This window comes from Pinus tabuliformis, chromosome 7 (assembly GCF_031772625.1).
Source record: "Pinus tabuliformis cultivar Carrire ecotype Pingquan chromosome 7, CPIR1, whole genome shotgun sequence".
Classification (NCBI taxonomy): domain Eukaryota; kingdom Viridiplantae; phylum Streptophyta; class Pinopsida; order Pinales; family Pinaceae; genus Pinus; species Pinus tabuliformis.
Window position 1 is genome coordinate 1,999,851,800 of NC_142293.1, and position 26,800 is coordinate 1,999,878,599.

At 39.7% G+C, this 26,800-nt stretch overlaps 1 protein-coding gene across 1 annotated transcript in view; it reads left to right on the forward strand.

The window, feature by feature from the left end:
* LOC149256491 (diaminopimelate decarboxylase 1, chloroplastic-like) overlaps nucleotides 1-25,118 on the forward strand; it is a 104,192-nt gene extending 79,074 nt beyond the window's left edge. The window contains exons 4-8 of the mRNA XM_089460764.1: nucleotides 23,209-23,370; nucleotides 23,538-23,723; nucleotides 23,996-24,118; nucleotides 24,276-24,365; nucleotides 24,471-25,118. Coding sequence (XP_089316890.1) covers nucleotides 23,209-23,370; nucleotides 23,538-23,723; nucleotides 23,996-24,118; nucleotides 24,276-24,365; nucleotides 24,471-24,551 — 642 coding nt within the window. The 3' untranslated portion in view covers nucleotides 24,552-25,118. The remainder of the gene's footprint in view (nucleotides 1-23,208; nucleotides 23,371-23,537; nucleotides 23,724-23,995; nucleotides 24,119-24,275; nucleotides 24,366-24,470) is intronic.
* Nucleotides 25,119-26,800: the final 1,682 nt, after the last annotated feature.

Consider the following 26,800-nt stretch of genomic DNA (forward strand, 5'->3'; position numbering starts at 1 on the left):
TGAATGCTATGGGCCACAAAAAATGGTACTCCCACAATCCTCTTGTCAATGCAGCTTTAGGTAAGAGATTGTGGCTGCATACAAGTTCAGAAATAACCCGAACAAGCATATTAGAAAGGCAACAACTTCAAACAAGTGAATACAACTTGCAAAAATAATGTGTGCACCCTTTTATCTGCCCATAAACTTATTACATCCACATGCCACATTCAATTATGATTTGTCAAAGATCACAACTCCAATACACGATATTTCGACTCTTATTAGTTCTAGAACTCGTTTAGGGGATAGTACAAAGAGAAACCCTCGTTTTGCCCAGAGGTATGACTTAGAAATTTAGATAGACTCATCTAGATTCATTTGCAGATGGCTGGGTCGACTTCCCTGTGGAAACTTGTCAGCAAAGAGTGATTAACACAATCATTGGTATCAACCACTAAATAAAAATACGCCCCAGCTCCTTTATGGCTTATTCCTTCAGCAAATCGATGTCACCATGGCTAGAACTTGGATATCTTCGATGGATTTTCTTCAACCTGAAAGAATACAATAGAAATACCACTTAAGTTCATAAAATCAACTGATAACACCTGAGTACCTCATTCTTTTTTGTAAATCCCGTTCTCCATTGAAGCTCAACGATGAGATCTATGTGATTTCACTCTCAAATCAAAATTGGGGTGTCTAGTTTCAACACCAAAGTCTGCTATGGCGGCTAGGGTTCCAAAACCCTAAGCTTCTTCAAACTCTCTACAAGAGCTCTTTCTCCAAACTCACAAATGCACAAATAAGGAGTCTCCTCATTTTTCTTCTTTTATGAGCTTAGGGTCACCTTTTCACCTTCCCTTTTATTAAATTAACTTTTATAAAGTCACTTTATGATATTTTACTTTGTAAAGTTAAAGTGACTTTTCACTTGCCTAGGGAATATCACCCTTTCTCCTTTTTAGACTTTATAATGTTTTCCTTAAGCAATATAAGTCCCCTTTATTAAATATTTCTTCGCTTTAGCCTATGGGAACCACTCTAGGCTAGCAGACTCCATCATAAGCTTCCTAAGTGGTCGAGGACATTACAGTCCTCCCCACCCAGGATTGCTTGTCGTCAAGCAATTTCAATTCAGGTTCGTTGAGCACTTGTTCACCTTCCAAGGTAACATCTTCTATCGGTAAATCTTTCCATTTTACCTGGTACTCCTTGATTGTCATGTTCCACAACTTCCTCTCCCTTATATCAAGGTTCTTTTCATGAACCAAAATCAATTCTCCTTCCTCATCCAATGGTGGGAGTTTTGTGGAAACAACTACATGCTGCCCCAAGGCCTTTTCGAGTCATGAGACATGAAAGACATTGTGAATTTTACATCCTTTCAAGAGCTTGAGTTCATAGGCCACTTCTCCTACCCACCTGAAAATGTTGAATGGCCCTTAGAACCTGGGTTTTAGCTTTTTTGTGCCTTTGGTTTTTAGTGACGAGTGTTTGTGGGGCTGAAGACAGAGGTACACCATATCTCCCACTTCAAAGTTGCACTCCACCCTATGCCTGTCTGCATACAGTTTCTGTTGATTCTGAGCCATATGTAGATTTTCCTTGAGGATAGTTAAAATATCTTGGATCCAGTGTTTGGCTAGTGGTGCCCCCACTGTCCCCAAATATCCTGTCTGTAGAAGTCAGGTCATCATATCCATATAATGCTCTAAAGGGAGTCATTCCAATGAACATGTGGAGAGTGGTATTGTAACAATGCTCTCCTAGATGCAACCACTTCACCCATATCTTTTGTTGGTCGATCACGTAATTCCTAAGATAGCCTTCCAACCACTTGTTGACTATCTCTGTCTGCCCATTAGTCTGTGGGTGATAACTAGTTGTCGGAGTTAGCTTAGTCCCCACAAGTTTGAAAAGCTCCTGCCAAAAGCCGCCCATGAACTTGCTATCTCTATCACTGACAATGGTCTTTGGCAACCCATGCAATTTGAAGACCTCCTTGAAAAACAACTCGACCACCTGCGAAGCTAAATATTTTGACGATATGGCAAAGAAATGGGCAAATTTTGTGAGTCGATCTACTACCACATATATGCAATCTTTGCCTTGCACCAAAGGTAAGCCAATGATAAAGTCCATGGAAACGCTCTCCCATTTCTGCTCCGGGATGGGGAGGGGCTGTAGTAAACCTGCTAGATGAGTGTGCTTTGTCTTGTTTTGTTGGCAAGTGTTGCACTCCCTCACAAATTTCAACACATCCATCTTGAGGCCTTTCTAGGTGAACATCTCCCTAATCTTCCTGTAGGTATTTAGATATCTCTGATGTCCTGCTAAGGGTGGAGGGGCTGTAGTAAACCTGCTAGATGAGTGTGCATTGTCTTGTTTTGTTGGCAACTATTGCATTCCCTCAGAAATTTCAACACATCCATCTTGAGGCCTTTCCAGGTGAACCTCTCCCTAATCTTCCTGTAGGTATTTAGATATCTCGGATGTCCTGCTAAGGGTGAGCTGTGAGTTGCCTACATGATTCTCTCTTTGAGTTTTGATTCCAACACAAGATAGATTCGATCCTTATAGTAAATAATGTCATTCATAACTCAGTACCTGTCATCATGGATCAATCCTTCTAGAATTTCACAAGCAAATTTATTCTTTGAATACTCCACCAACAACAACGACTTCCAATCTTTTGTCATCTCTATGAGTGAGAAAGTGGGTGGCATTCTCGATAGAGCATCAACCACTATGTTGTTCTTGCCCTTGATGTACTCTATCTCGAAGTCATAGGCTTGCAACTTGCTTATCCACTTTTGCTGCCTCTCACTCAATTCTTTTTGCTCCATGAGGAACCTCAGGCTGTTATGGTCAATCTTTACTTTAAATCGGTTCCCCACTAGATACTGTCTGAATTTGGCCAATGCATGCATTATGGTCAACATCTCCTTGTCATATATTGAATAATGCAACTCATAATCTCTAAGCTTATGACTCTCGAACGCTATGGGGTGTTGATTCAACATAAGGACTACTCCTATCCATGTCCTCGAAGTGTCGCATTCCAACACAAATGGTTGGGTGAAATCAAGTAAAGCAAGCACAGGGCAAGTGCTCATCACCTTCTTCATTCTCTTGAATGTTTCCTTTGCTTTCTCTGACCAACTTAAGGCTCCCTTCTTAGTGAGGTCTGTAAGAGGAGTTGCTAATTGCGAAAACCCCTTAACAAACTTTTTATAGTAAGTGCAAAGACCAAGGAAGCTTTTCAGTTCTGTGACATTCTTTGGGGTGGGCCACTCAATAATTGCCCAGATTTTCTCTTGATGCACCTGTACCCCATCATGACCAATCACATGCCCGAGATAGAGCATCTCTGTCATACCAAATTCACACTTAGAGTCCTTTGCATATAATTCCTTCTCCTCCAGAATTCCCAACATCTTGTCCAAGTGTCTCAGGTGGTCTTCCCATGTCTTGTTGTAGATTAATATGTCATCAAAGAATACCAACAAATACTTGTGCAACTTCTTATTGAATACATGGTTCATATAAGATTGGAAAGTTGCGGGAGTGTTGGTTAGCCCAAATATCATAACCAAAAACTCGTAGTACCCATAGTGGCACCGAAAAGTTGTCTTCGGGATATCTTGCTCACGAACCCGAATTTGATGATAGTCCTCGAAAAATATTTGGCCCCTTTCAACTCATCCATCAACTCATCGATCCTGGGAATAGGATACCAGTTCTTAAGATCTGCGTCAGCTTTCCCGACTGTTCCGGCAGTTCCCGCTGTTCCCGGCAGTTCCGACTATTCCCGACAGTTTCGGCAGTTCCGACAATTCCAGCTATTCTCGGCAGTTCCGGTAGTTCTCGACAGTTCTGGCAGTTCCAGCAATTCCGGCTATTTCCGGTAGTTCCAGCAGTTCCGGCAGTTCCTTGCAGTTCTGGCAGTTCCGGCTTTTCCCGGTAGTTCCGACAGTTCCCGGCAGTTTCGGCAGTTCCGATAGTTCCAGGCAGTTCCGGCAGTTCTGGCTTTTCTCGGCAGTTCCGACAGTTCCCGACAGTGTCGGTAGTTCCGGCAATTCCAGGTATTCTCGGCAGTTCCGGCTTCTGCCCTCTGGATTAGGGTAGCGTTATCCCTTAGGATCTCTCCTCCTACTAAAACCCAAAGACAAGTAGAGAGGAAGAGATCCCAAGTGTGTTGAAATGACTTGAAGGCCACCTCTATTTATACTAAAACGTTGAGCACAAGTGGGGTTTATTTGGTTGCTGGCCGACCTTAACGAATTGTCCCATAACACAAATAAATTCATATCTCCATGAATACTTATCGGAATTGGATGATCTTTAGATCAGTCCTACACCTCTCGATGAAAGGGATCCAAGAAAAATATCAGCTTCCATTAATAAGATGACCCACATGGAGTTTGGCCCTAGTTGCCAATTTTAACACTCCCTCTCATCTGGGGAGAACTCCATCCACTAATCCATATGTCCGACTGTACTATCTCTGCCATCAGTGCCCTGCACTGCTCTGCTAAACCATGAAGAAGAAGAATTGATCGAGAATGTCTCATACCATTCTCTACTGACCCAAAGTTAGTTTCATCTGAAGAGAGTGTGTCACATCACTCTTACTGGCCCGAAGTCAGTTTTATTGATCCCATATCAATATCACAAGAGAGTGTCTCAAACCACTCATACTGATCCCAGATCAGTTTCATTGATCCTAGATCAATGGAGGTCATCCTAGCATAGGGAGTACGGTAGATACATTGATGTGTCCATCGATAGTACTACTATGGTCCCTAACCCCATTTCCTTGCTCATTGATCAGATGAGAGGTACTTCCCATGAGTCCCAGATTGCATGGGTAGGATGCCTTGACAGGAGAACTAATCATCCTGTCCATAGGAGAACGAATCATCCTGCCCCATAGTCGCCATGGGAGAACTAATCATCCTGGCCCATAGGAGAAATAATCATCCTGTTTCACAGTGGCCACAGGAGAACTAATCATCCCGGCCCACAGGAGAACTAATCATCCTATTCCACAGTTGCCATGGGAGAACTAATCATCCCGGCCCACAGGAGAACTAATCATCCTGTTCCAGTCGCCACGGGGTATCACAGGGGAAGGTTGAACCCATCATCTTGTACATAGAACACCACTAGGGGAGGGTGAGTCGCCCTGTGGTCGTATGTTGCTCTAGTAAGTACCCCAAGCCCCCCAGAGCTCCCAGAGCTCAATGCATGCAACATGTAGGACCCTTCCAAGTCGTTTGGGAAAGTCACAGATTTGACCTTTCCCCAGGGATTTGACAAATTGTTTGCGACTTGTACATCAGTCTCAATGCGATGGAGTCTCCTCACTCATCGACTTACCATATCCTAGATAAGGCAATATCTGATGTCTATCTGTTGGAGTAATCATTGAATACGAGATTCCTCAATAATCAAATCCCCCCTCTGGTTGTCACAGAGAATCACAATGGTATTCATCATGTGTACAAACAACTGTTTTAAAATTCGGCCGAATCGAATCCGAAACGGCTGAGTTGATCCAAGTCATTGAAGAAATTTATGACCTGGCAGAAAAACCAGTTCGGGAGGCCGAGTCATGACTGACTCGGCCAAGTTATTGCATGACTCGGTCAACCCGGCCATTTCCGCATCTACTCGGCCGAGTCATTAAATCCGGCCAGTCACCCAAAAAAACAATGATTTTTCTAATTTTTTTTTTTAACTTTTTAACATTTAGCTGATTGTTGGGGACTCCAAGGTGTTTTCTAAATTGGTTAAGTGCTATTTGGGGTCCATTCCCCTCTTCTAGCATTGATATGCTATTCAAATTTCATGGTAATGTTAAATTCTTAAAGTAAAAGTGAAATTCTCCTTAATCTTCATTTTCATCCTCCCACTCCCGTTTTCGCTCCCGCTCCCCGCTTTCGCTCCCACTCCCAAGTAACATTGAGCCAGATGATGTTGGCAACTCTAGCAGTAGCCAGTAGTACTGGTCACAGACTTTTGTTGTTGAGGCCATTTATAGCCTCCTTGGTTATGTGTTTTTGTTTTGATCTCTATATCATCATCGTGTATGTATTGGACAGTGCATTGGGTGCCATTTTGATATAATGGATATATTCATGAGCCTACTTTGATCATATGTTGTCTTCTATCTATTTTCTAATGCTGTGTGTTTGGAAACATGAATGAAAATCTTTAAAATTATGGGTTTTTATAAAAAATAAATATTTAATGTATTTTTTACAACGATCGAGTCACTGAAATCGAGCCAGCCGAGTCGATACCGAGTTGGAGTTGACCCTCGGCTGAGTCGGAGTCGGAGTTTTAAAACATTGGTACAAACAACTCACTTAAGAGCTTCTGCAACCATGTAGCTTCACATGAGATCATACTCGTAGCTATGTATTCGGTCTTGGTGGTGCTTATAGCAACCGACTTCTGCTTCCTGCTCATCCATGATATCAAAGCAGAATCCAAAGAGAACCAGCATTGAGAAGTGCTCTAGTGATCCTGCACACTGCCTACCCAGTCAGCATTCGAATAACCATGCAGTTTCATATTTCCGGCAGTTTATCTCAATCCATGAGAGATTGTGCCCTGAAGATATCTCAGAAGATTCTTGGCACCAATCCAGTGAGGCTCAACCAAACATGAGCTCACCATGCTAACTGCAAAACATATATCTGGACGGAAGTTCACCAAGAACATCAACACGAATGAGTTTATGAAACTCAGAGGCATTTCCCAAATCTGGTTCGACATCACTACCATATAACTTCTGAAAGTTAAGATCCTTGAGGTAGTCATAGGCTTGTAGTTTATCATTCCACATTCGGAATCCAACTCCCTCTTACTTCTGCAAATGAGAGGGTCTGCACCTGTCAAAAATAGGTTGTCCTCATAAGGTGCTGGTATGAGAGGTCTATCATCCACAACCTTCAAACAATGGTTTGGATCGGCTTCACTCTTAGTGAATCTCAGCTTCATCTGACAGCTATCAATCTTCTCATACTATGCCTGGGGAGTTTTGCTTCAAGCCATTGAGGGCTTTCTTGCACTTGCATACGTGAGATTCCTGATCATCAATCTCAAACCCCTCAGGTTGTTCCAAACCTGTGGACCTGCTACATGAGGGGAATGGTCCCCTTGTAAGATTTTCCTTCGATACATCTTGGACATGTACTTTCATGCTCTTTTTGAATTCAGACATCCCTATCACTACCTGACTCACAGACCTTCAGTGCTATGTGTCAATGGACATGGTCCCTAGTGGACTTCCTGCAACTTGATACAAACCTGAACTCAAAAGCATCTCTATTTTCAAACACATACCTTTCCATCGATCAGTGCCACCTTGTAACCTTTGACTTCCATTGCTGAAATGGAGATGAGGTTCTTCTTGCGATCAGGTATATAAAAGAGATTCTGTAAATGAATCGAGTTACCCTCATTCAATTGAGGGGTAGCATTCCCTACACCCTTTCTGTGATTGGTGGCATCAACTCCAAGTATAATCGCACGATTGTTTCCATCTCTACCAAATTAGAGAGTGCACCCTTCTATCTGATGAAGTGACTTGAAGCACTACAATCAATAAGCCAGATTCCCAAAGAATTTGAAGGAGAGGGCCAATACAAGATAACGCTTCTTTATCTTATCAAAAACAACATTTGATTCTTCATACTTGGGGCTCCTTGCTTTCTTTGAAGAGTCGACCATTTCCTTGATGACCTACATTACCTGTCATTCCTTTGATCATTGAAGATGTCCCTGGAATGATTGTTATCTTCATCAAGAGATGTGTCTCTGCCATTCGAACACTCCTTTGCATAATGGCCGAACTTATTGCAACCAAGGCATCTGCCTTTCCTTCCACCCTTAGATCCGGGCTTCCTAATGAAGTGATCTTTAGGTAGGGCATCAGAAACTTCCGCTGCACCATTCTGTTAATATTCTTTGCTTCGACTTCACCCTCGGTGAATTTGAAGAGGGATGAAGAATCCATTGATCCTTTTTTTCTTTCCCAGCTGTCTTCGGTGATTGCTCTTTTACTCTTGCTTGGGCATTGCCTTCACCTTAGCTCTGATACCATGTTAATTTTAGGTATGTTCTATGCTTAGAGCAGTTTATTTCAATTTTCACAGTTAGCTCAATATCTTTTCCAGATTAGAAATCACATCAACATTAAAGTAAACTGCAGATAGAACATAAACATAAATCGCAGAAGACAAGCCAAGACAAGAGGACACAAGATGTGGCGCTAGCCAAGGACAAACCGCAACGTGAGGAAACCCTTGATCAATTCTTATATGTTCTTCAATAGTTCAGCAGAGAGAGAGAGAGATAGTACATTTACAACGGAAGTCAACACAAGAGCATAGATCATCTCTAAGAAGATGATACATGAGATCAGTTAAAGACATGCTACTTCAACTGATTCTCCAAGGTGACTCCTTCACCTATCATTGTGCTGCATTTCGTCATCATGCTGCACCTCACCATGCTGCACCAATGCTGCACCCATCATCACTATGCTACATCTCATCATGCTTCATTAATCATGACTGTACCCATTACTGTACTGCATTATGTGCCATTGCTGCACGATGTTGCCATACCGACCTATATGCTGGCTGCATCTTGCTTGCTTGTTGTCCTTTGCATGCTTGCTGTTGCATGCTAGCTGTAACATTGCATGCTTGGTGTATTTGCTGACAAGTACCATACAACTGTCCCAATGTTGGTTAGTTGTCCCTTGCATGCTGCTCTCCTTCAGAGACAAATGCTCAGGCTGTTCGTGCAGTTTCGACAATTTCAGCTGTTCCCGACAGTTCTGGCAGTCCTGACAATTCCGGCAGTTCCTGGCAGTTCCGGTAGTTCCCGGCAGTTCTGGCTTTTGCCCTCTACGTCAGCTTTCCCGACTGTTCTGGCAGTTCCCGCTGTTCCCGGCAGTTCCGACTATTCCCAGTAGTTCCGACAGATCCAGAAATTCCAGCTATTCCCGGTAGTTCCCGACAATTCTGGCAGTTCCAACAATTGCGGCTATTCCCGGCAGTTCCGACAGTTCTGGCAGTTCGCGACAGTTCTGGCGGTTCTAGCTTTTCCTGGCAGTTCCTACAGTTCTCGGCAGTTCCGACAGTTCCGGCTTTTCTGGGCAGTTCCGGTAGTTCCGGCTTTTCCCAACAGTTCCGGCAGTTCCCGACAATACTGGTAGTTCCGGCAATTCCAACTATTCCCAGTAGTTTCGGCTTTTGCCCTCTAGATTAAGGCAGCGTTATCCCCTAGGATCTCTCCTCCTACTAAAATCCAAAGACAAGTAAAGAGGAAGAGATCCCAAGTGTGTTGAAATGACTTGAAAGCCACCTCTATTTATACTAAAATGTTTAGCACAAGTGGGGTTTATTTGGTTGTTGGCCGACCTTGACGAATTGTCCCATAACACAAACAAATTCATATCTCCATGAATACTTGTAGGAATCGGATGATCTTTAGATCAATTGTACACCTCTCGATGAGAGGGATCCAAGAAAAATATCAGCTTCCATTAATAAGATGACCCACATGGAGTTTGGCCCTAGTTGCCAATTTTAACAAAACTCCACTAGGTCTTACAAGACCTCGTCAAATTCTGTGAGTGTTGCAAGGTTTGGCTGCTTGACTGAGTTTATGCCTGGTCAATTTTACTTGGCTCTTTTATTTTTGCAGAGCTGAGTAAAATGTTAGAGTACTCGATGTACTTAGCCAAGTATTATAACAATGGGAATGCATGATTATAATTCTCTTTATCATTTGAGTAGTTCCTGCACTGGACTGGGTCTTTGAATTTGAAACCTTTATTCTTGAATGCATACTGAGTGGTAATTTTACCCTTGAAAGATAGATATTAGACACATGGAGTCTATTTTTGGCTAGAGCTTCTTATTCTACACCATCCCCATAAGTTATCTTTGTTATAATCCATTTTGTGAAGGAACTGTTACCCACCATTTTGTGGGTGATATCCCTAGGAAAACTTTTTTCTCCAAGATGGTCCTCAGCAAGCAACCAACAACCCTTTGCAACCACCAACTAGCTTGTTGCGCCATTTCTCCGTCACCTGAGCCAGCCATGTGGTCCCTCAACCATCTGCCATGACTGTATGTTTGAAGGTGGGCCTGCCGAACCTAAAGGTATGCCTTGTCATTTGGTAATTGAGTATTGTAGTTTGCTTATCATGGACACATTTGGGCATGAATTAATGGGGGGATTCAGCAGAAAAAATGGCTAGGCCTGTGCTCTTGTCCCCGAGACCCCTTTTGGATATTAACCTTGGATTCTAGTCCCTTGGGATCTCTTTTTCTGACCATTTGGCTTTAGGGATGGTATTTCACGGGAAACCATGATTTTGGTTGCGTTGTCCCACTCCCTTATTTGCATATATTACCCCCTTTCCACTCATTATTACCCCATTCATCATTTCTCCCACTTGGGTCCACATTCCTCCATTGGGTCCGCATAGGGTTAGCTTTCTCCTTCCCCTTGCCCACAACTTGGGTTAGGCCTGGAATGATGCCTTAGAGGTTGATGCAACTAAAAAGAAAGTTAAAAGAATAATTGGCCACATTCAACAAGAAAATGTACCACAAAATGCAAAAGATGGCCGAGACAAACACATTTAGCATGGGCAAAAGCCAATACATGAGCTCTGCCCCATCATCATGGCCATTCACCTTGGTTCCTATAGGTTCTATGAGCCTCCTTCATCATATAGGAACCCATGATTGTGCCAACCCCTGATGGGCAATGCATTGCCCTACCTTAAAACGGGGTGTTCACTGCGATATCTCACACATCATGCTCTTACCCCTTGAGCTTCGAGCAGTTAATAAAAGAAAATCTATAAAAAGGCAAAAGGCATATAAAGAAGAGTGGAAAAATAAGGCCAGGGCACCTCATGTACCACGATTGATCCCTCCTATACATTATAGACCCAAGTGTGGGCTTCCCTTTTATTAGCTACCCTTATACCCTAGCTTGTGGCCCAAGGCTGCCCCTTCTCATCCCCTACTTCATCCACCTTTCTAACACATACCACCACCTTTTAAAGGATGTACCTTGAACATATTATCCCCTTTAGAAGTAGAAACCACCTAATAGGATACTTGGCTAACCCCATTTGGAGCTTGGAGACATTAGCACATGCCAAAAGCCCATTTTGGAAGGGCAGGCCATTATGAAGTCCCCGCCTGTGGTCCATGGTTGGTAAGCTCTTTTACTTGATTTCTTTAATGACTTGTTTAACTGGTAGGCTAGGGGACGCATTGGATCTTATGCAAGATTGCAGATGGTCTCCATCTTGGGTTTGGTCTCCCTATACGGGGTCCTAACCCCATAGAGGGCTACATTGGCACATATAAGGGTGTGCATTGAGAGCCATGGGCCTCCACAGTAGTAGACAATACTCCATAGATCCTCGTGGATGTTCTGAGATTGCTCGAGATTCACCTATTGGACGAGGAAGATGCACTTGACACACCATGCCCAACCGGTCCCTTAGTTGCACCATACACTTAGCAGGTGACCCATGAATTGTACATTGACATGGCATCATTTATTCCATCATCTGAGCCCTTACAGATGGCCTACAAGCATCTTCGATTTACTTGGAGACCCATGAAGTTACTGGTGTGCCCCTACACCCACTGGGAGCACCACATGTTTATTGTTTGGAGAAAAAGGGGCCACCCCCTTGTCCATCACTTTTGAGGGTCCTATTCATCATTATGGCACTTATGGACCTCATCAAGCTTCTTGGAGGGCCCTACGACATGCATAGATTATTGTTTGACCTCTTGGGAGGCTTATTATTTTATTTGTGAGCTAGTTTGGTGGGCTTGTCACCAAAGATTAGTTAATTTGCACATTATTTTATTTTAGGGGCTAATGTAGGCCCAATTAGGTAATTTGAACTCCTAATGAGTGTATAAATAAGAGTTAGATGAATTCACTTCGTATCATTACTTGACTGAGATCATTCTCTCTCTCTTGAGAACTTCACATTTTTCCTTGGAGGATATTTTTGGATCATGGATCAATTTTGATATGTGGTTTGGGTCTTCTTTTCTTTGAGCTTCTTATTGCAAATGTGTTGATGGTTGGATATATTCTCTTACATGTAAGTACAATTTTGATGCTATTTTTGTTGCATACAATGATCATGAGATTTTCACTATTTTTGGGCTAGTTGCTGCATGCATTTACGACATCAATGTGGAATTATGTCTCTATATAGCTTATCTCTATGTATGAGCCATGTTTGATGAATGAATTGTCCTAGAGGTCGAAGTTACCTTGACAAGCCTTCTCCATTTGCAACGAAGTATAAATGCTTTTAAGGTCACTTTTCTTCTCTTGCCCTTAACATTGGACGAAGTTGACTTTGAGAGCCTCCTTGAACAAGAAACGAGATCCATCTTCATAGTTCTCTTTGAATCCATATCCCCAAGAGGAATTAGGCATTGATCCATCAAAAGGTGGTCACTTTAAACCTATTTCTTCACCCTTTTATGTTTTTTCTAGGTCTAGCCACGCTGGGCCACCTAGGGCATCAATTTCCCGACAAAGTAGCCCTCCAAAAAGTTCGATCTCCTAGACTCTCCTGCACTAGTGTGTCCTCAAGGCCTCCTCTAATTTTGAAGCCACTCTGACTGTGGAGTTGTGAGATAACCCAAGGCTTAGCTCCGAGATCAAACTTTGCCCTAACATCCCCAAGGCTAGTGCCTCATAGGTCAATTTGACACCTTTAAGTGAATATTCTTGCTTTGATCCTTTTCCCCTCCTTGTCTAGGTTAAGAACATCATTGGTTGCTAAATTTGTGCCCCTTAATGTAGGCTGGGTCCACTTGGTCTTGTGTGGTCCTGCATCTTTGGAAAGACTTTTCTTCAAGATCCATCTGGGATACCAATTTCAATAAGGATTTTAGGGATTGATAAACTCTTTCACAAGTCATATCCCCTAAACCTAACCATCAAATCCCCACATCATTCTCCTAGAAGACATGTGCCTTGCTTAGAAAGCAAGGAATCTCCATTATTGACCCTCTTATGGAAAAGGATTGCTTGAGTCACTTTATATCCATTTGTTGATTTATCCTTCGTTTGTGACTCCATATATACCGGGTCTCCTCCCATCGGTGAAAGTTCGTAAAGAGTAGGGAGCCTTAGCTGAGGTGATAGTGGGCTAAAGTCTCCCTTTGTTGCCGTTGGCCTAGCATTTGATCCTTTAGGAATCCCCTTTAGGTCCCATGTTAGCTTGAGCGGTAAAATTTTGGCACCATCGCTGCGGACACAAAACATGTGCTTTGTTCCCCATACGACATTATTGATATATCATTTGGTGACTCCATTGGAGGAATGAAGTCCTAGTTCCTCATTGAACTTCAAATTCAAATGCTTATAGGGTGAAGTAGACATTTGTGAAGGCATTTTAATCACCCCGACGACTCCATTTTGGCATTATATGCAAGATCATGAAAAATGGTTGAACAAAGTATCCACAACATTAGCCCTGAAGAAGAACAAGAACTATGGGAAAGATTGGATTCGTGGTCTGAGTTTTGTGATCATATGATAGAGCACGAGAACGAGGACTTCATAACCAATTTTTATAACAGGAGTAGGTCAAACCTCAACATCATAAGGCAAGAGTATGAAGAAGGGTCCACAAATTATCTCTTCTTGGAGCTTGCCTATTATACTGGTGCATTTAATTCCTTGTCTCACAAGATCAAAGAAAAATATGGCTCATTACTAGATGAGGATTTGGATGACTAGGATGACCAAGAAAATGAGGATGATGAGCAAATATCAATTATGGAATTGGGGGCCAATAGCAGTGAAGTGAAAGACATCTCCTCTGAGGATGACGAAGAGTTGGATCCTGAAAGCCTCCAAATCACGCAAGAAAGAATGGATGAATATAGTAGGTCATGCAGGGGGTTAGTAAGAGAATGTAATTCTAATGAAGTATTCTCCCGTTTATATGATGAAGAGTTGAAGCTTCATAAGATGGAGTGTGAATATAAAGAGAACCCTACTAATGCTCTCCTCTTAGAAGCATATTACGAAAATCATGCAACAAATACTTTAGCCATTATTCTTCAAGGGAAGAGAGAAGAAGAGAGGTCTCGCTTGTCAAACAATCAAGATGAAGATGACCTTGAGGATCTCGCCAATGAGCAGGAAGATGATTCCTCGTTGGGGCCACAAGATGACCAGGATGATTTTGAGAGCACATGTGTTGAGGAGAATGAGGCTATGGAAAGTAAGGCCAAGACTGACCTTACCTCTCTCAAGGTTATTACTCACGATGACTCTCCTTTTGAGAACCTTGAGGAAGGTGATCCCATGAGCTCCTTGGAGGATGACATTGGAGATTATTTTTGCATTGAAAAGGAGAAATGGGAGATTGTTGGGCCTCAATTTGATTATGCTCCCATTTATGATATTGACAAAGAAGATGAGGTTGAGATTGGTTTTCCCTTTATCTCGGGCATTACTTGCGATGACATACCCATCGATACCCTTGGAAAGGAGAATTATTATTTTCCCTTGCATGAAGAAGGATAGTTGGAAATGATTGATTCTCCTTTTGATGAAAACCCAATCTTTGATGCTTATAATGAGGAAAGCAATGAGGCTCCTACCTACCCACCTCATGATTATATATTCAAATCGCTTGAGCCTTTAGATTATGGGGAAGGAAAAACTATTGAATATGACACTTCACCCTCCCCTTTGCCTTTCCCTCTTGTTCATCATCTTGAGTCTTCCTCAAGTAAGTCCCTCGTCCCTTTTGCTATGACCTCGAGTGACCATGCCCCTTTCCCCCTTTCTGAATATGGTGTCAAGGAAGAACCCTTCATTGAATATACCTTGTCCCCTTTGACTCACCTGCGGGGTTTTGATCACTTCATGACCTCCCCTCTCCGATGTGACCATCACATTGAGAAACCCATTTGTTGCACTCCTTCTTTCTCTCACCCTTCATTCCCCTCTCATCACAACCATGTGACATCTTCAAAGCATGATATTACAAGCAATGTTTGTGATGAGGAGTTCTTGAGAGTGATCTTTCATTCCACCATTGTGTACTTAGAGGGAAAGCCTGAGGCCTCTAGATTGACCTATTTTCTTTCTCCTAGGACTTCCCTTTACCTCGGATGGAGATCATGTTTTTCCGCTTCCCACCCACTTCTTCCGCCATGTGACTCTGTCCGCATTTGATTTGGGAGTTGTTATATGAGTAATCATACTGGCAAGCATATGTATATTGATGTGATGATATGCTAGTTGCACTGGCTTTATGATTACACTTAGTATTAGCCTTACTATATGCATGTTAGGATAGGATGCATTACATGCTCATGAACTCATTAGAACTAACTTCATATGATATTTCTCATGGTAGATTAGATGCATCTAACTTAAAGTTTGCATATTTTATTTTTCTGTTGATTTTATGGCCTAACATTAAGCATGTGCAATCATGAGATGCTGCGTAAGTGTTCTGCCCCATGTTCTTCATCTCTTATATGTGCAGATGACAGGTCTACGGTAACCAAGAGATTGTTGGAGTTCTTATGACCACCCGTTCAAGTAAGCTTCGTCCACTTCTCCTAGAGATCACGTCCCAGTTGGAGCCAAATGTTACCCACCATTTTGTGGGCGATATCCTTAGGAATCTTGTTTTCTCCAAGATGGTCCTCAGCCCGCAGCTAATAGCCCCTTGCAGCCACCAACTAGCTTGTTGTGCCGTTTCTCCGTCACCTGAGCCAACCATGTGGTCCCTCAACCATCTGCCATAATGGTATGTTTGAAGGTGGGCTTCCTAAACCTAAAGGTATGCCTTATCATTTGGTAATTCAATATTGTAGTTTGCTTGTCATGGACACTTCTGGTCATGGATTAATGGGGGGATTCGGCGGAAAGAATAGGCTGGGTCTGTGCTGTTGTACCCTAGACCCTTTTTGGATATTAACCTTGGATTCTAGTCTCGTGGGATCTCTTTTACTGACCATTTGGCTTTAGGGATGGTATTTCACGGGAAACCCTGTTTTTGGTTGCGCGGTCTTGCTCTCTTATCCACATATATTACACCCTTTCCACTCATTATTACCACATTCATCATTTCTCCCACCTAGGTCCACATTCCTCCACTGGGTCCGCATAGGGTTAGCTTTCCCCTTCCCCTTGCCCACACCTAGGGTTAGGCATGGAACGATGCCCTAGAGGTTGATGCAGCTAAAAAGAAAGATAAAAGCATAATTGTCCACATTCAACAGGAAAATGTACCACAAAATGCAAAAGATGGCCAAGACAAACACATTTAGCACGTGGGCAAAAGCCAATACATGAGCTCTACCCCATCATCATGGTCATCACCCTGGTTCCTACAGTTTTTATGAGCCTCCATCATATAGGAACCCATGATTGTCCGAACCCATGGTGGGCAATGCACCGCCCTACCTTAAAAGGGGGTATTCACTACTATATCTCACACATCATGCTCTTAGCCCTTGAGCCTCGAGCAGTTAACCAAAGAAAAATCATAAAAAGGTAAAAGGCTTATAAAGAAGGGTGGAAAAATCAAGGCCGAGGCACCTCATGTACCATGATTGCTTCCTCCTATACATTATAGACCCAACTGTGGGCTTCCCTTCTATCAGCTACCATTATACCCTAGCATGTGGCCCAGGGTTGCCCCTTCTTATCCCCTACTTCATCCACTTCTCTATCACATACCACACCATTTAAAGGATGTACCTTGAACATATTATCCCCTTTAGAAGTAGAAACCACCTAATAGGATACTTGGTTAACTCCATTTGGAGCTTGGAGACATTAGCACATGCCAAAAGCCCATTATGGAAGGGCATGCCATTATGAAGTCCCCACTTGTGGTCCATGGTTGGTAAGCTCTTTTACTCAATTTCTCTAATGACTTGTTGTATTGGAAGGCTAGGGGACACATTGGAACTTATGAAGGATTGCAGATGGTCTCCATCTTGGGTTTGGTCTCCCTATGCGGGGTCCTAAACCCCCAGAGGGCTACATTGGCACATATAAGGGTGTGCTTTGAGAGCCATGGGCCTCCACAACAATAGACAACACTCCATAGATCCTCGAGGATGTTCTAAGATTGCTCGAGATTCACTTATTGGACGAGGAAGATGCACTTGATACACCATGTCCAGCCTGCCCCACAGTTGCACCATACGCTTGGCAGGGGACCCAAGACTTGTACATTGATGTGGCATCATGTATTCCATCATCTAAGCCCTTACAAATGGTCTATAGGCATCTTTGACTTACTTGGAGATCCATGAGGTTATAGGTGTGCCCCCACACCCACTAGGAGCACCACAGGTTTATTGTTTGGAGAACAAGGGGCCACCCCCTTGTCCATCACTTTTGAGGGTCTTATTCATCATTATGGCACTTATGAACCTCATCAGGTTTCTTGGAGGGCCCTACGACATGCATAGATTATTATTTGACCTCTTGAGAGGCTTATTATTTTATTTGTGAGCTAGTTTGGTGGGCTTGTCACCAAAAGTTAGTTAATTTGCACATTATTTTATTTGAGAGGCTAATGTAGGCCCAATTAGGTAATTTGAACTCCTAATGAGTGTACAGATAGGAGTTAGATGAATTCACTTTGTATCATCACTTGATTGGGATCATTCTCTCTCTTGAGAACTTCACATTTTTCCTTGGAGGATATTTTTGGATCATGGATGAATTTTGATGTGTGGATTGGGTCTTCTTATCTTGGAGCTTCTTATATTGCAAATGTGTTGATGGTTGGATATATTCTCTTACATGTAAGTACAATTTTGATGCTATTTTCTTTTACTTTGTTGCATACATTGATCATGAGATTTTTGCTATTTTTGGGCTAGTTGTTGCATGCATTTACAACATCAATGTGGAATTATGTCTCTATATAGATTATCTCTATGTATGAGCCATGTTTGATGAATGAATTGTCCTAGAGGTCAAAGTTACCTTGACAAGCCTTCTCCATTTGCAACAAAGTATAAATGCTTTTAAGGTCACTTTCCTTCTCTTCCCTTTAACATTGGACGAAGTTGACTTTGAGGGCCTCCTTGAACAAAAAACGAGATCCATCATCATAGTTCTCCTTGACTCCATATCCGCAAGAGGTATTAGGCACTGATCCATCAAAGGGTGGTCACTTCAAACCTATTTCTTCACCTGTTTCTCTTTTTTTCTAGTTCTAACCACGCTAGGCCACCTAGGGCATCAATTTCCTGACAAAGTTGCCCTCCAAAATGTTCAATCTCCTAGCCTCTCCTTCGCTGGTGTGTCCTCAAGGCCTCCTCGAATTTTGAAGCCATTTATACGGTGGAGTTGTGAGATAACCCAAGCCATAGCTTCGAGATTAAACTTTGCCCTAACATCCCTAAGGCTAGTGCCTCATAGGATCAATTTGACACCTTTAAGTGAAGATTCTTTCTTTGATCCTTACCCCCTCCTTGTCTGGGTTAAGAACATCATTGGTTGCTAAATTCGTGCCCCTTAACGTAGTCTAGGTCCACTTGGTCCTGTGTGGTCTTGCATCCTTGAAAAGACGACTATTCTTCAAGAACCATTTGGGATACCAATTTCAATAAAGATTCTAGGGATTGAGAAACTCTTTCACAAGTCATATTCCCTAAACCTAACCCTTAAATCCCCACATCCTTCTTCTAGAAGACATTGTACCTTGCTTAGAAAGCAAGCAAGCTCCATTCTTGACTCTCTTCTTGGAAAGGATTGCTTGAATCACTTTATATCCATTTGTTGTTTTATCATTTGTTTGTGACTCCATATATATTGGGCCTCCTCCCATCAGTGAAAGTCCATAAAGAGTAGGGAGCCTTAGCTGAGGTGATAGTGGGCTAAACTCTCCATTTGTTGCCCTTGGCCTAGCATTTGACCCTTAGGAATCCCCTTTAGGTCCCCTGCTAGTTTGAGCGGTAACAAGAACAATGTATTGCAAGCCCATGTCAATGGATGCTTTCCTTTTTATTACATGATCTCAAATGATCCGTCTCTGCTGAGAAGTATTCTCCTGATTCTTGATTCTACTTCTAGTTTACTTAATTCTTCTTGGGGATATAAATGTACTGTAGCCTCATTTCAGTGAATACATTCTTTCTTTATTGCATAATCTCAGCTGATGCTTTTCTCTTGTGAGAAGTATTCTTCTGATTTTCAATTCTAATTTGGTGAACCTAATTCTTCAAGTAGCATTGTATCCATCTGAGATCTAACTTTTCATTCTATCCGACTGAGGTAAGTGAACTTCTTTTTGTGCTACCATTTAATCAACTTCTTTTTAATCTTCATGCTTTGCTATGTTCTTTCAAAATTTCCATCTGTTATTCAAGCTCAGATAATTCTTCTTTTGACCTGCAACCTTTGTTAGAAGACTATGAAATAACAAAAAACAAATGATAAAGACTATAGTAGTAATCAAGGAGATGTAGAGTACTTATCTTTTGAAGAGGGTTGGCTCCCTCTTAATCTTGGACCTGTTCATGAACTTTGTTTTTGTAGGGGCCATCCCTATACTATTTTTTTTTCTAAACAATGCAGATAAATTTGAAATACAATCATAAGCAGATAAACATTGGAAACTTAGAGATATTAAAGCATTTACATCAAACATCCATGAACTTCAATACATTCCACATATCATCTGTTTTACATTCGATTAACCATAGATACAACAAAATCATGTAATAGACATAGTTTACATCATGTAATAGACATAGAAACTGTGCACAAGTAGGTCTCCAAGTTTTTGGCCTCTGCCTCAGCCCCAGAACTTCGCATAGGTCACATAATTTCGTGTCTCAGAGCTTCAGAACTTTGCATTATTTCACTTCAGAACTTCACACTTATTTCACTGAAACAGAGCTTCAGAACTTTCGTATTTTTCTTGTGCCTATTTACTTACAGAGAATTGTGCCTTAGAATTTGTCATAGATAAGTTGCATATAATTCTTCCACAGATATCTCAAAGATGATTTACATGGCTTTGGTCTCTTCCATTGAATGTATACAGTGCCACAGTAATGAGCTTCTTCTAGTCAAAAGTTTGATCATTGGTTGTCATAATTTTTTGTTGTTGTTTGATCTTGGACCTACTGCACACCTTGGATTACTTCTACCATAATTCACACTTTATACACCAATGTTCACAGAGATATGTCACTGATTTTGTATCAAGCTACTGTCGAAGTTTTGGACTGCTTCAGAAGTTTTGTTTTGAGTGTCACAACAGAATCAGATTGTTCCCAAAAGCTACCACAGGTCACAGAGTAATATCATAAAACTTGTCCATAGAGAAAACATGTTGTCATAACTAAGATGCCACAGAAGAAATGCTGCTACAGACCTGTATTGCTTTAGAGAAAATGTGTTGTTGATGTGCTTCAATAGGTTCTCTTCTACATGGTTCTTACAAAACAGATATTCTTATCATACCATAAGAAATAAGACTGAACACACCTTTTCCTGAGCTCAGATTTTAAACAAAAATATAATGATAGTAATTTGGATTACAGAATATAAGTTTCGGACCTCCTTGAACAGGTGCTCAGATTTTGAACCATGCTACAGACTTTGGTTAAGGCTTCACTGAACTCGGTTGTATACCACAGAGAATTTTTGTATGAATCAGTTCTTGACTATTGTCTCTAGATGCCTCTGCTCATTTTAGTTTTCTTCTCTAGAGAGATGTATATCTTCAGATAAGTCAACAAGATGTGATCTTCAATCTGTCTTCCCCTTCACCTTAGCTCTGATACCATGTTGAGAAATCAGGTTGTTTGTAGATTAAGGTGATTTCTCTTACTTGATGATTACTTGTGAATGGTTGTTGGCTTATTATTCAATTTGTTATGTTCTTCATCAAGCAATTACCAAAAATACAAAATATGAAGATGACAAGAGACAAAAAACACAGGAAATTAGGCTCCAAGCCAGGGCAAAGCCCCACAAGGGGGAAACCCAAGAAAATCCTCTTCATATAGAATCAGAGCAAAATGAGATATCTAAGACCCAAGACCAAGACCAAGACCAATACTGTCACAATCAACCCAAGTCAGACCTCCTCCAAGTCTTCTTCACCAAGAAAAGTCAACGCTGGTCAAATCTCTGCATTCTGGTCATCCCCTAAAAATCCGGTCCATGAAATTTCTGGCCCTGTAACAGATTCTGAAAAATTGCAGGAACTTCGCTTGTGTGGACAGAATTAGGGCAAAAACAGATCACTTTCTCTTTCCATTGACCTCCTTTTCCTTCCTTTGACTTCGCTGGTCTCTTCTTCTTCTTCGTGACACAGAATTTAATGTTACAGATCCAAACTTCTTCTTCCACAAAGAACCCAAATTAAATGCCAAAATGTGGAGCACAGGTGGCAATGTATAGTTGTTTGACTGTATGATGAGACATTTCTTATCATTTATGGGCTGGCCGACTTGTCCATCTTGGAGGGTTGACTTGGTCTTGTGAAGACACTTTGACTCGAAAACTAAATTTCTTTCCTTTCCTTTCAAAAAGTCCAAATGGGACATTGACTCAGTGACTCATAATAGATTTTCTTTTTGACTCAAATGTCCCTATAAGCATGAAGAACATGCTTTGACTAGAAAAATAATAATAATAATTTTTTTTTCTTCTTTTTGCTTTTACATGAAATACATTTTGATACAAGTACAATGGAAATTATGAAGACCGAACCTAGTTCATTTCCAGCAAAGTAAAGGGAGCAGTGGTGTTTGTTTTTCACATTTCCAAGTGTTCCATTGTTGATTATCAATTTTCCTTTGGTTGTTGAATTGACTGAATTGTTTGATATAGGCATCTAGAATGCTTTCTGTTTATTTTCTGTCTATTATTATTTATTGTTCGAGATCAAATAATAGTTTTGTATTTAAAATTTTAAATATTTCTTAAAATTGCTGGAACGCTAATTTCTGATTTTGCACTTTGTAAAAGATCCATAATTATGGATGACTGTTTTACTGGTATTGTTTTCTACTTCACTATTTTTGGTTTAATGCAACTTAGGTTATCTTGTTAGATTTCTATTTCCTTTATGAAGCCAGCGACTGTGAGGATGCCCATATGGTGGGTATTTCCGATCAAGGGTTTGACCTATTCATTTCTGTAAAAATATTTGCATGTCAAAACTATAGTCTTCAACATGTATACTTGGGGCGGGATCCAACTTGTTTGACTTATCTTCTAACAGTGTCATACTTTGTATCCATGGTGGATAAAATAAAAAGCAGCATCAACTGCTTAGTATTTCTTGCTTGCAATATTGATTCAGTACAGAAGTATGATGTCTAAAGCAGAAGAGGAAGATATGAAGCTACATCAGACAAGTTATTTGCATGTGCTGATATTATAAGAAAGGTCTTGTGCCAACTTGCACTTCTAGTACACTCACATGGAGATAATTTAGTTTCAAATTTATTAGACTTAGGCTATAAGTTTGAATGTTAAGTTCTGTGAAGCATTGACAATTAAGCTAAAAACATAAGAGACTAAAACCAAAGCTAAAACACTGTAATATTGCCTTTGTTGTGTAATATTCCACATTAATGAGTTCTACAGAATTCCTGAAAGTTGATGAAAAAGGTATTCAATTATAGCCAGAATGATGACACTAAAATTTAAAAGAAGTATAAAATAACTTGTAATCATGATTTTTTTGTTAACCAGCCGGTTAGACCTTTCTGATTTAACCATAGGAAATTCATTCTATTCTGGAACTGTACTTTGTGATCAGATGGACCAACCAAACATATGCCACTGCAGTTTAGACAAGTTTGATTATTTTATGTCTGTTGTCCAAGTCTAAGGCATTAGCTTAGATGATGAAGGTTTTAACAAACCCCAGGACTGCATTTTCCCGTACAAAACGATCACATATTCTTAGGCAATCATTTTCTGTATATGTATGCAGTTAAAAGTATATTCTGGTTTTCTTATGTAATATTTAACTTCTGTATGAGACTGAAGTGATAATTTTGTTGCTTGGAACGTTTTATGTGTAAAGAGATTTTCCCAGTTTGTTAACAGTAAGGCTTAAGCAGGTGCACATTATTTTTCTTTATTATTACTTTGGTTTTGTAGGTGAACATATTTAAGGATGCTGCAGTTCTAATGATCCAGTATATTGACCAAATACGTGCTCAAGGATTTGAAATTAAGTATCTAAATATTGGAGGAGGTTTGGGCATTGATTACTATCACAAGGGTGAAGTGCTTCCTACTCCTAAGGATCTTATAAATTCTGTAAGTCCCTAAAGCTTTTAAGCATTGTCTTAAACTAAGTTACTTTTTATTCAAAATTACACTCTTTTGCTGCCCAAGTTACTGTGCTGGCCTTGTTACAGCTATTTTGAGAATCTATATAGACATATTTTAAAGATGTATATTTGCACCATTGGCTGTTTCTTCAGGTAAGAGAGCTGGTATTATCTGGAAATCTTACACTAATTGTTGAGCCTGGGAGATCTCTTGTTGCAAACTCTGGTGTTCTTGTGAGTCGAGTTGTTGGAGTCAAGACAAATGGTAACAAGAACTTCATTGTAATTGATGGCAGCATGGCAGAGCTTATTCGGCCTAGCCTTTATGGAGCTTACCAAGTTAGTACATAAATTTGATTTGGGGCAAACCCAACTTTTTTGATGATGCATGATTGAAGGGATGATAATTTCCAAATGAATATAGAATGGATGATTTGTCTTACTTTTGTAGTCTGCTTGTTGACAGACAATATTACTGGTATTGAGTTTCCCAGATACTAAATAGACCATTCTTTCTCATGACAGGCACACAGTCTGAAAGTTGTGATATGAATCATAAAATGATTTTGAGATTTTTAGATTTTCTAACTGATATTCTTCTTGATACACAGCACATCGAGCTAATTTCTCCACCTGCCCCAAAGGCCAAAATTCAAACTTTTGATGTTGTTGGGCCTGTCTGCGAGTCTGCAGACTTTTTAGGAAAGGATAGGGAACTACCAACTCCAGAAATGGTGGGTAGTTACAGGACAGTAATTACCATACCTAATATATATGATGAGAGGGAATCGATTTTCCAGTATGATATTTAATTGTTTCTAGAATTATTTTGTGATGCTTCTTTGAAGGCATACACGTGTGGCTTAACTTAGAGTGGCCATCCTCTTTCAGTGGGCAGGAATGGTGGTCCATGACGCGGGAGCTTACTGTATGAGTATGGCATCAACTTACAATTTAAGAATGAGGCCAGCAGAATACTGGGTAAGTTGAGTTGTGAATGCATATTTTTGTTTCTAGATTGGATTGAATGTTACATTTTTAAAGCTTGACAATGCTGATTTTGACGAGTGAGAGAATGCTTGACAGATTCAAGATGATGGATCAGTTAAAAAGATAAGACATGCTGAAACAATTGAAGATCACTTCCGTTATTTTGAGGGGCTATGAAAACATCATTTTTTTTTTCAACTTCGTTTCCATTGAAAAGAGCGCACCGCTGATGAAAAGGTTGACATAATTATTTTGTTGATAACATAAGCCAATTCTGCTTTTCCGCAGAAAGATTGTAATTTTCTATCTGCAGATGTAAGTGCGGATCTTACGATATGTCCCTAACAATCTAGTGCATGAAAGCGTGTCTCATTCTCTTCCTTGCATTCTTGTGACATTTTTGCATTTCAGAAATTCACAGGCTCTTTGCTGCGGTTGAAGATTTAGCACATGAAACATTAACTATCACTATGATGGTGTGTACATCATTAGATGAAAATTTGTGCGTGTGCTATTATTTGTCATTAACTTGTAGGTGTTATGGCTCATGACATTGTTGACCATCTTGTCTTCTAGCGTACAAGAGAACAGTGACGGTCTTCTTGTCAAGTTTGCTAGGCTGTTGGGCAGTTGGTGCTGAACTTAGGATCTTGAAAATTACAAAATTTTGGTTTGACGTTAACAGATTTTGATATGAATATAATTGAGAGTAAAATGTAACTGCAGATAAACTTTTCATTTTCCTCTTCTGGGCTATTGGTGTATGCTTTATATGGATCACTTGGTAGTGTTTATGGCTGTAGTAATTATTCTCTATATGGATCACTTCGTAGAGTGTTATGGCTGTAGTAATTATTCTATGATGACAAGTATCATTATCCTCTCCTGGGCTATATTGGTGTATTCTCTATGTGGATCACTTCGTAGAGTGTTTATGGCTGCAGTAATTATTCTCTGATGACAAGTATATGCCATCAAATTTGAGAGGGTTAACAGATTTATCATTTATTCTGAAAGAGCAGGTATCAAACAAGATAATTAAGATGAGTTGGTCTGTTAGATTTGTTTTCGGAAATATAAGGTGTTTTCCTTTTAAAAGCATTTTTTTTCTTCTCATTTTGCTTTTTCGTGATGCTACAATTATTTTTTTGGAAAATTGTTAGATTCTATGAAAAAAATTGTGATTACCAAGATGAATATTGCAGTGATATAATTTAAATCATTAATAATGTCAATAAAATTCAAAACAATTATTTTATTATACATTTAAAATTTCTAAAAATAAAAGAATCATAAAAATTAACTAAATTAAATTTTTATTTAAAATAATAATTATTATTATCAATAATAGAAGAATTAATATATAAATTAAATATATATAACAATTATTATTATCAATACAAAAAATAATATATAAATTAAACATCTATATAATAATAATAATAATTATCAATAATACAAGAATTAATATATAAATTAAACATATATAAGATTTATAACTCATGTAATAAGATTTCTAACTATAGAGATTCACCCCTATTTTATAGTGGAGACGTTTAATTTGTAAATAAGTTTGGTTACAATATCATGGCTTATCAATACCACATGCCCACAAACCATAACTTATTTCATATGACACTTGTTCATATGACATTTGTTTTTTAAAATTAATGAATTCAATTAAAAAGGAAAAATATGCATAACTTATTTGGAAATAAATTTCATATTTTGATTTTGTCTACTAAAAATATTTTATGAAGATTATCATTCACTTAATAACTATTGATAATTAAATTAAAATTCTAAAATCCCTATTCCAAAATAGACAATTAGAGAATATCCAAAATACATCTGGAATAAATTGTATGTTACAACTCAGCCCATTAACCCTCTTTAGTTTCTTGCAAGTTTTTGTAATATTTTGCAACCTTTTTATGGTGAAAAACTGAAGTAACTCTGTTAAAATGAACTGAGGCAGTTATAATGATTGATATTGTGTTGGTTGATAAATGATTATCACTATTGTGTATTTATTTGCTATTTTGTTTTGATTCATATATATTGAATACATGTGATCAAATTATTAATTCCAAGAATTAATTATATGTAATTATTATTATTATTTTAATATATGATTAGTTAAATTATTTTAATTCTAAAATAATTGTGATTAAATTATTAGTTTCATGACCTAATATAATTAGTGAAACAATTTATCATAGGTATGTTGTTTACAGGGATGTTATGGGTTACAGTTTCGAAGGTCTAAGTATGGTTAAAGGTTGAGAGACTCTTTATTTGAATATTCTAGAGAAGTAGGGGGTTTGGGAAGATTTTATCTAAAAAATGATTAAACTAGCAATTGTACCACATGTTGAATGGAAAAGCTGTAAGCAGTAGCATAGGAAAGAGTAGCATCAGTTGCT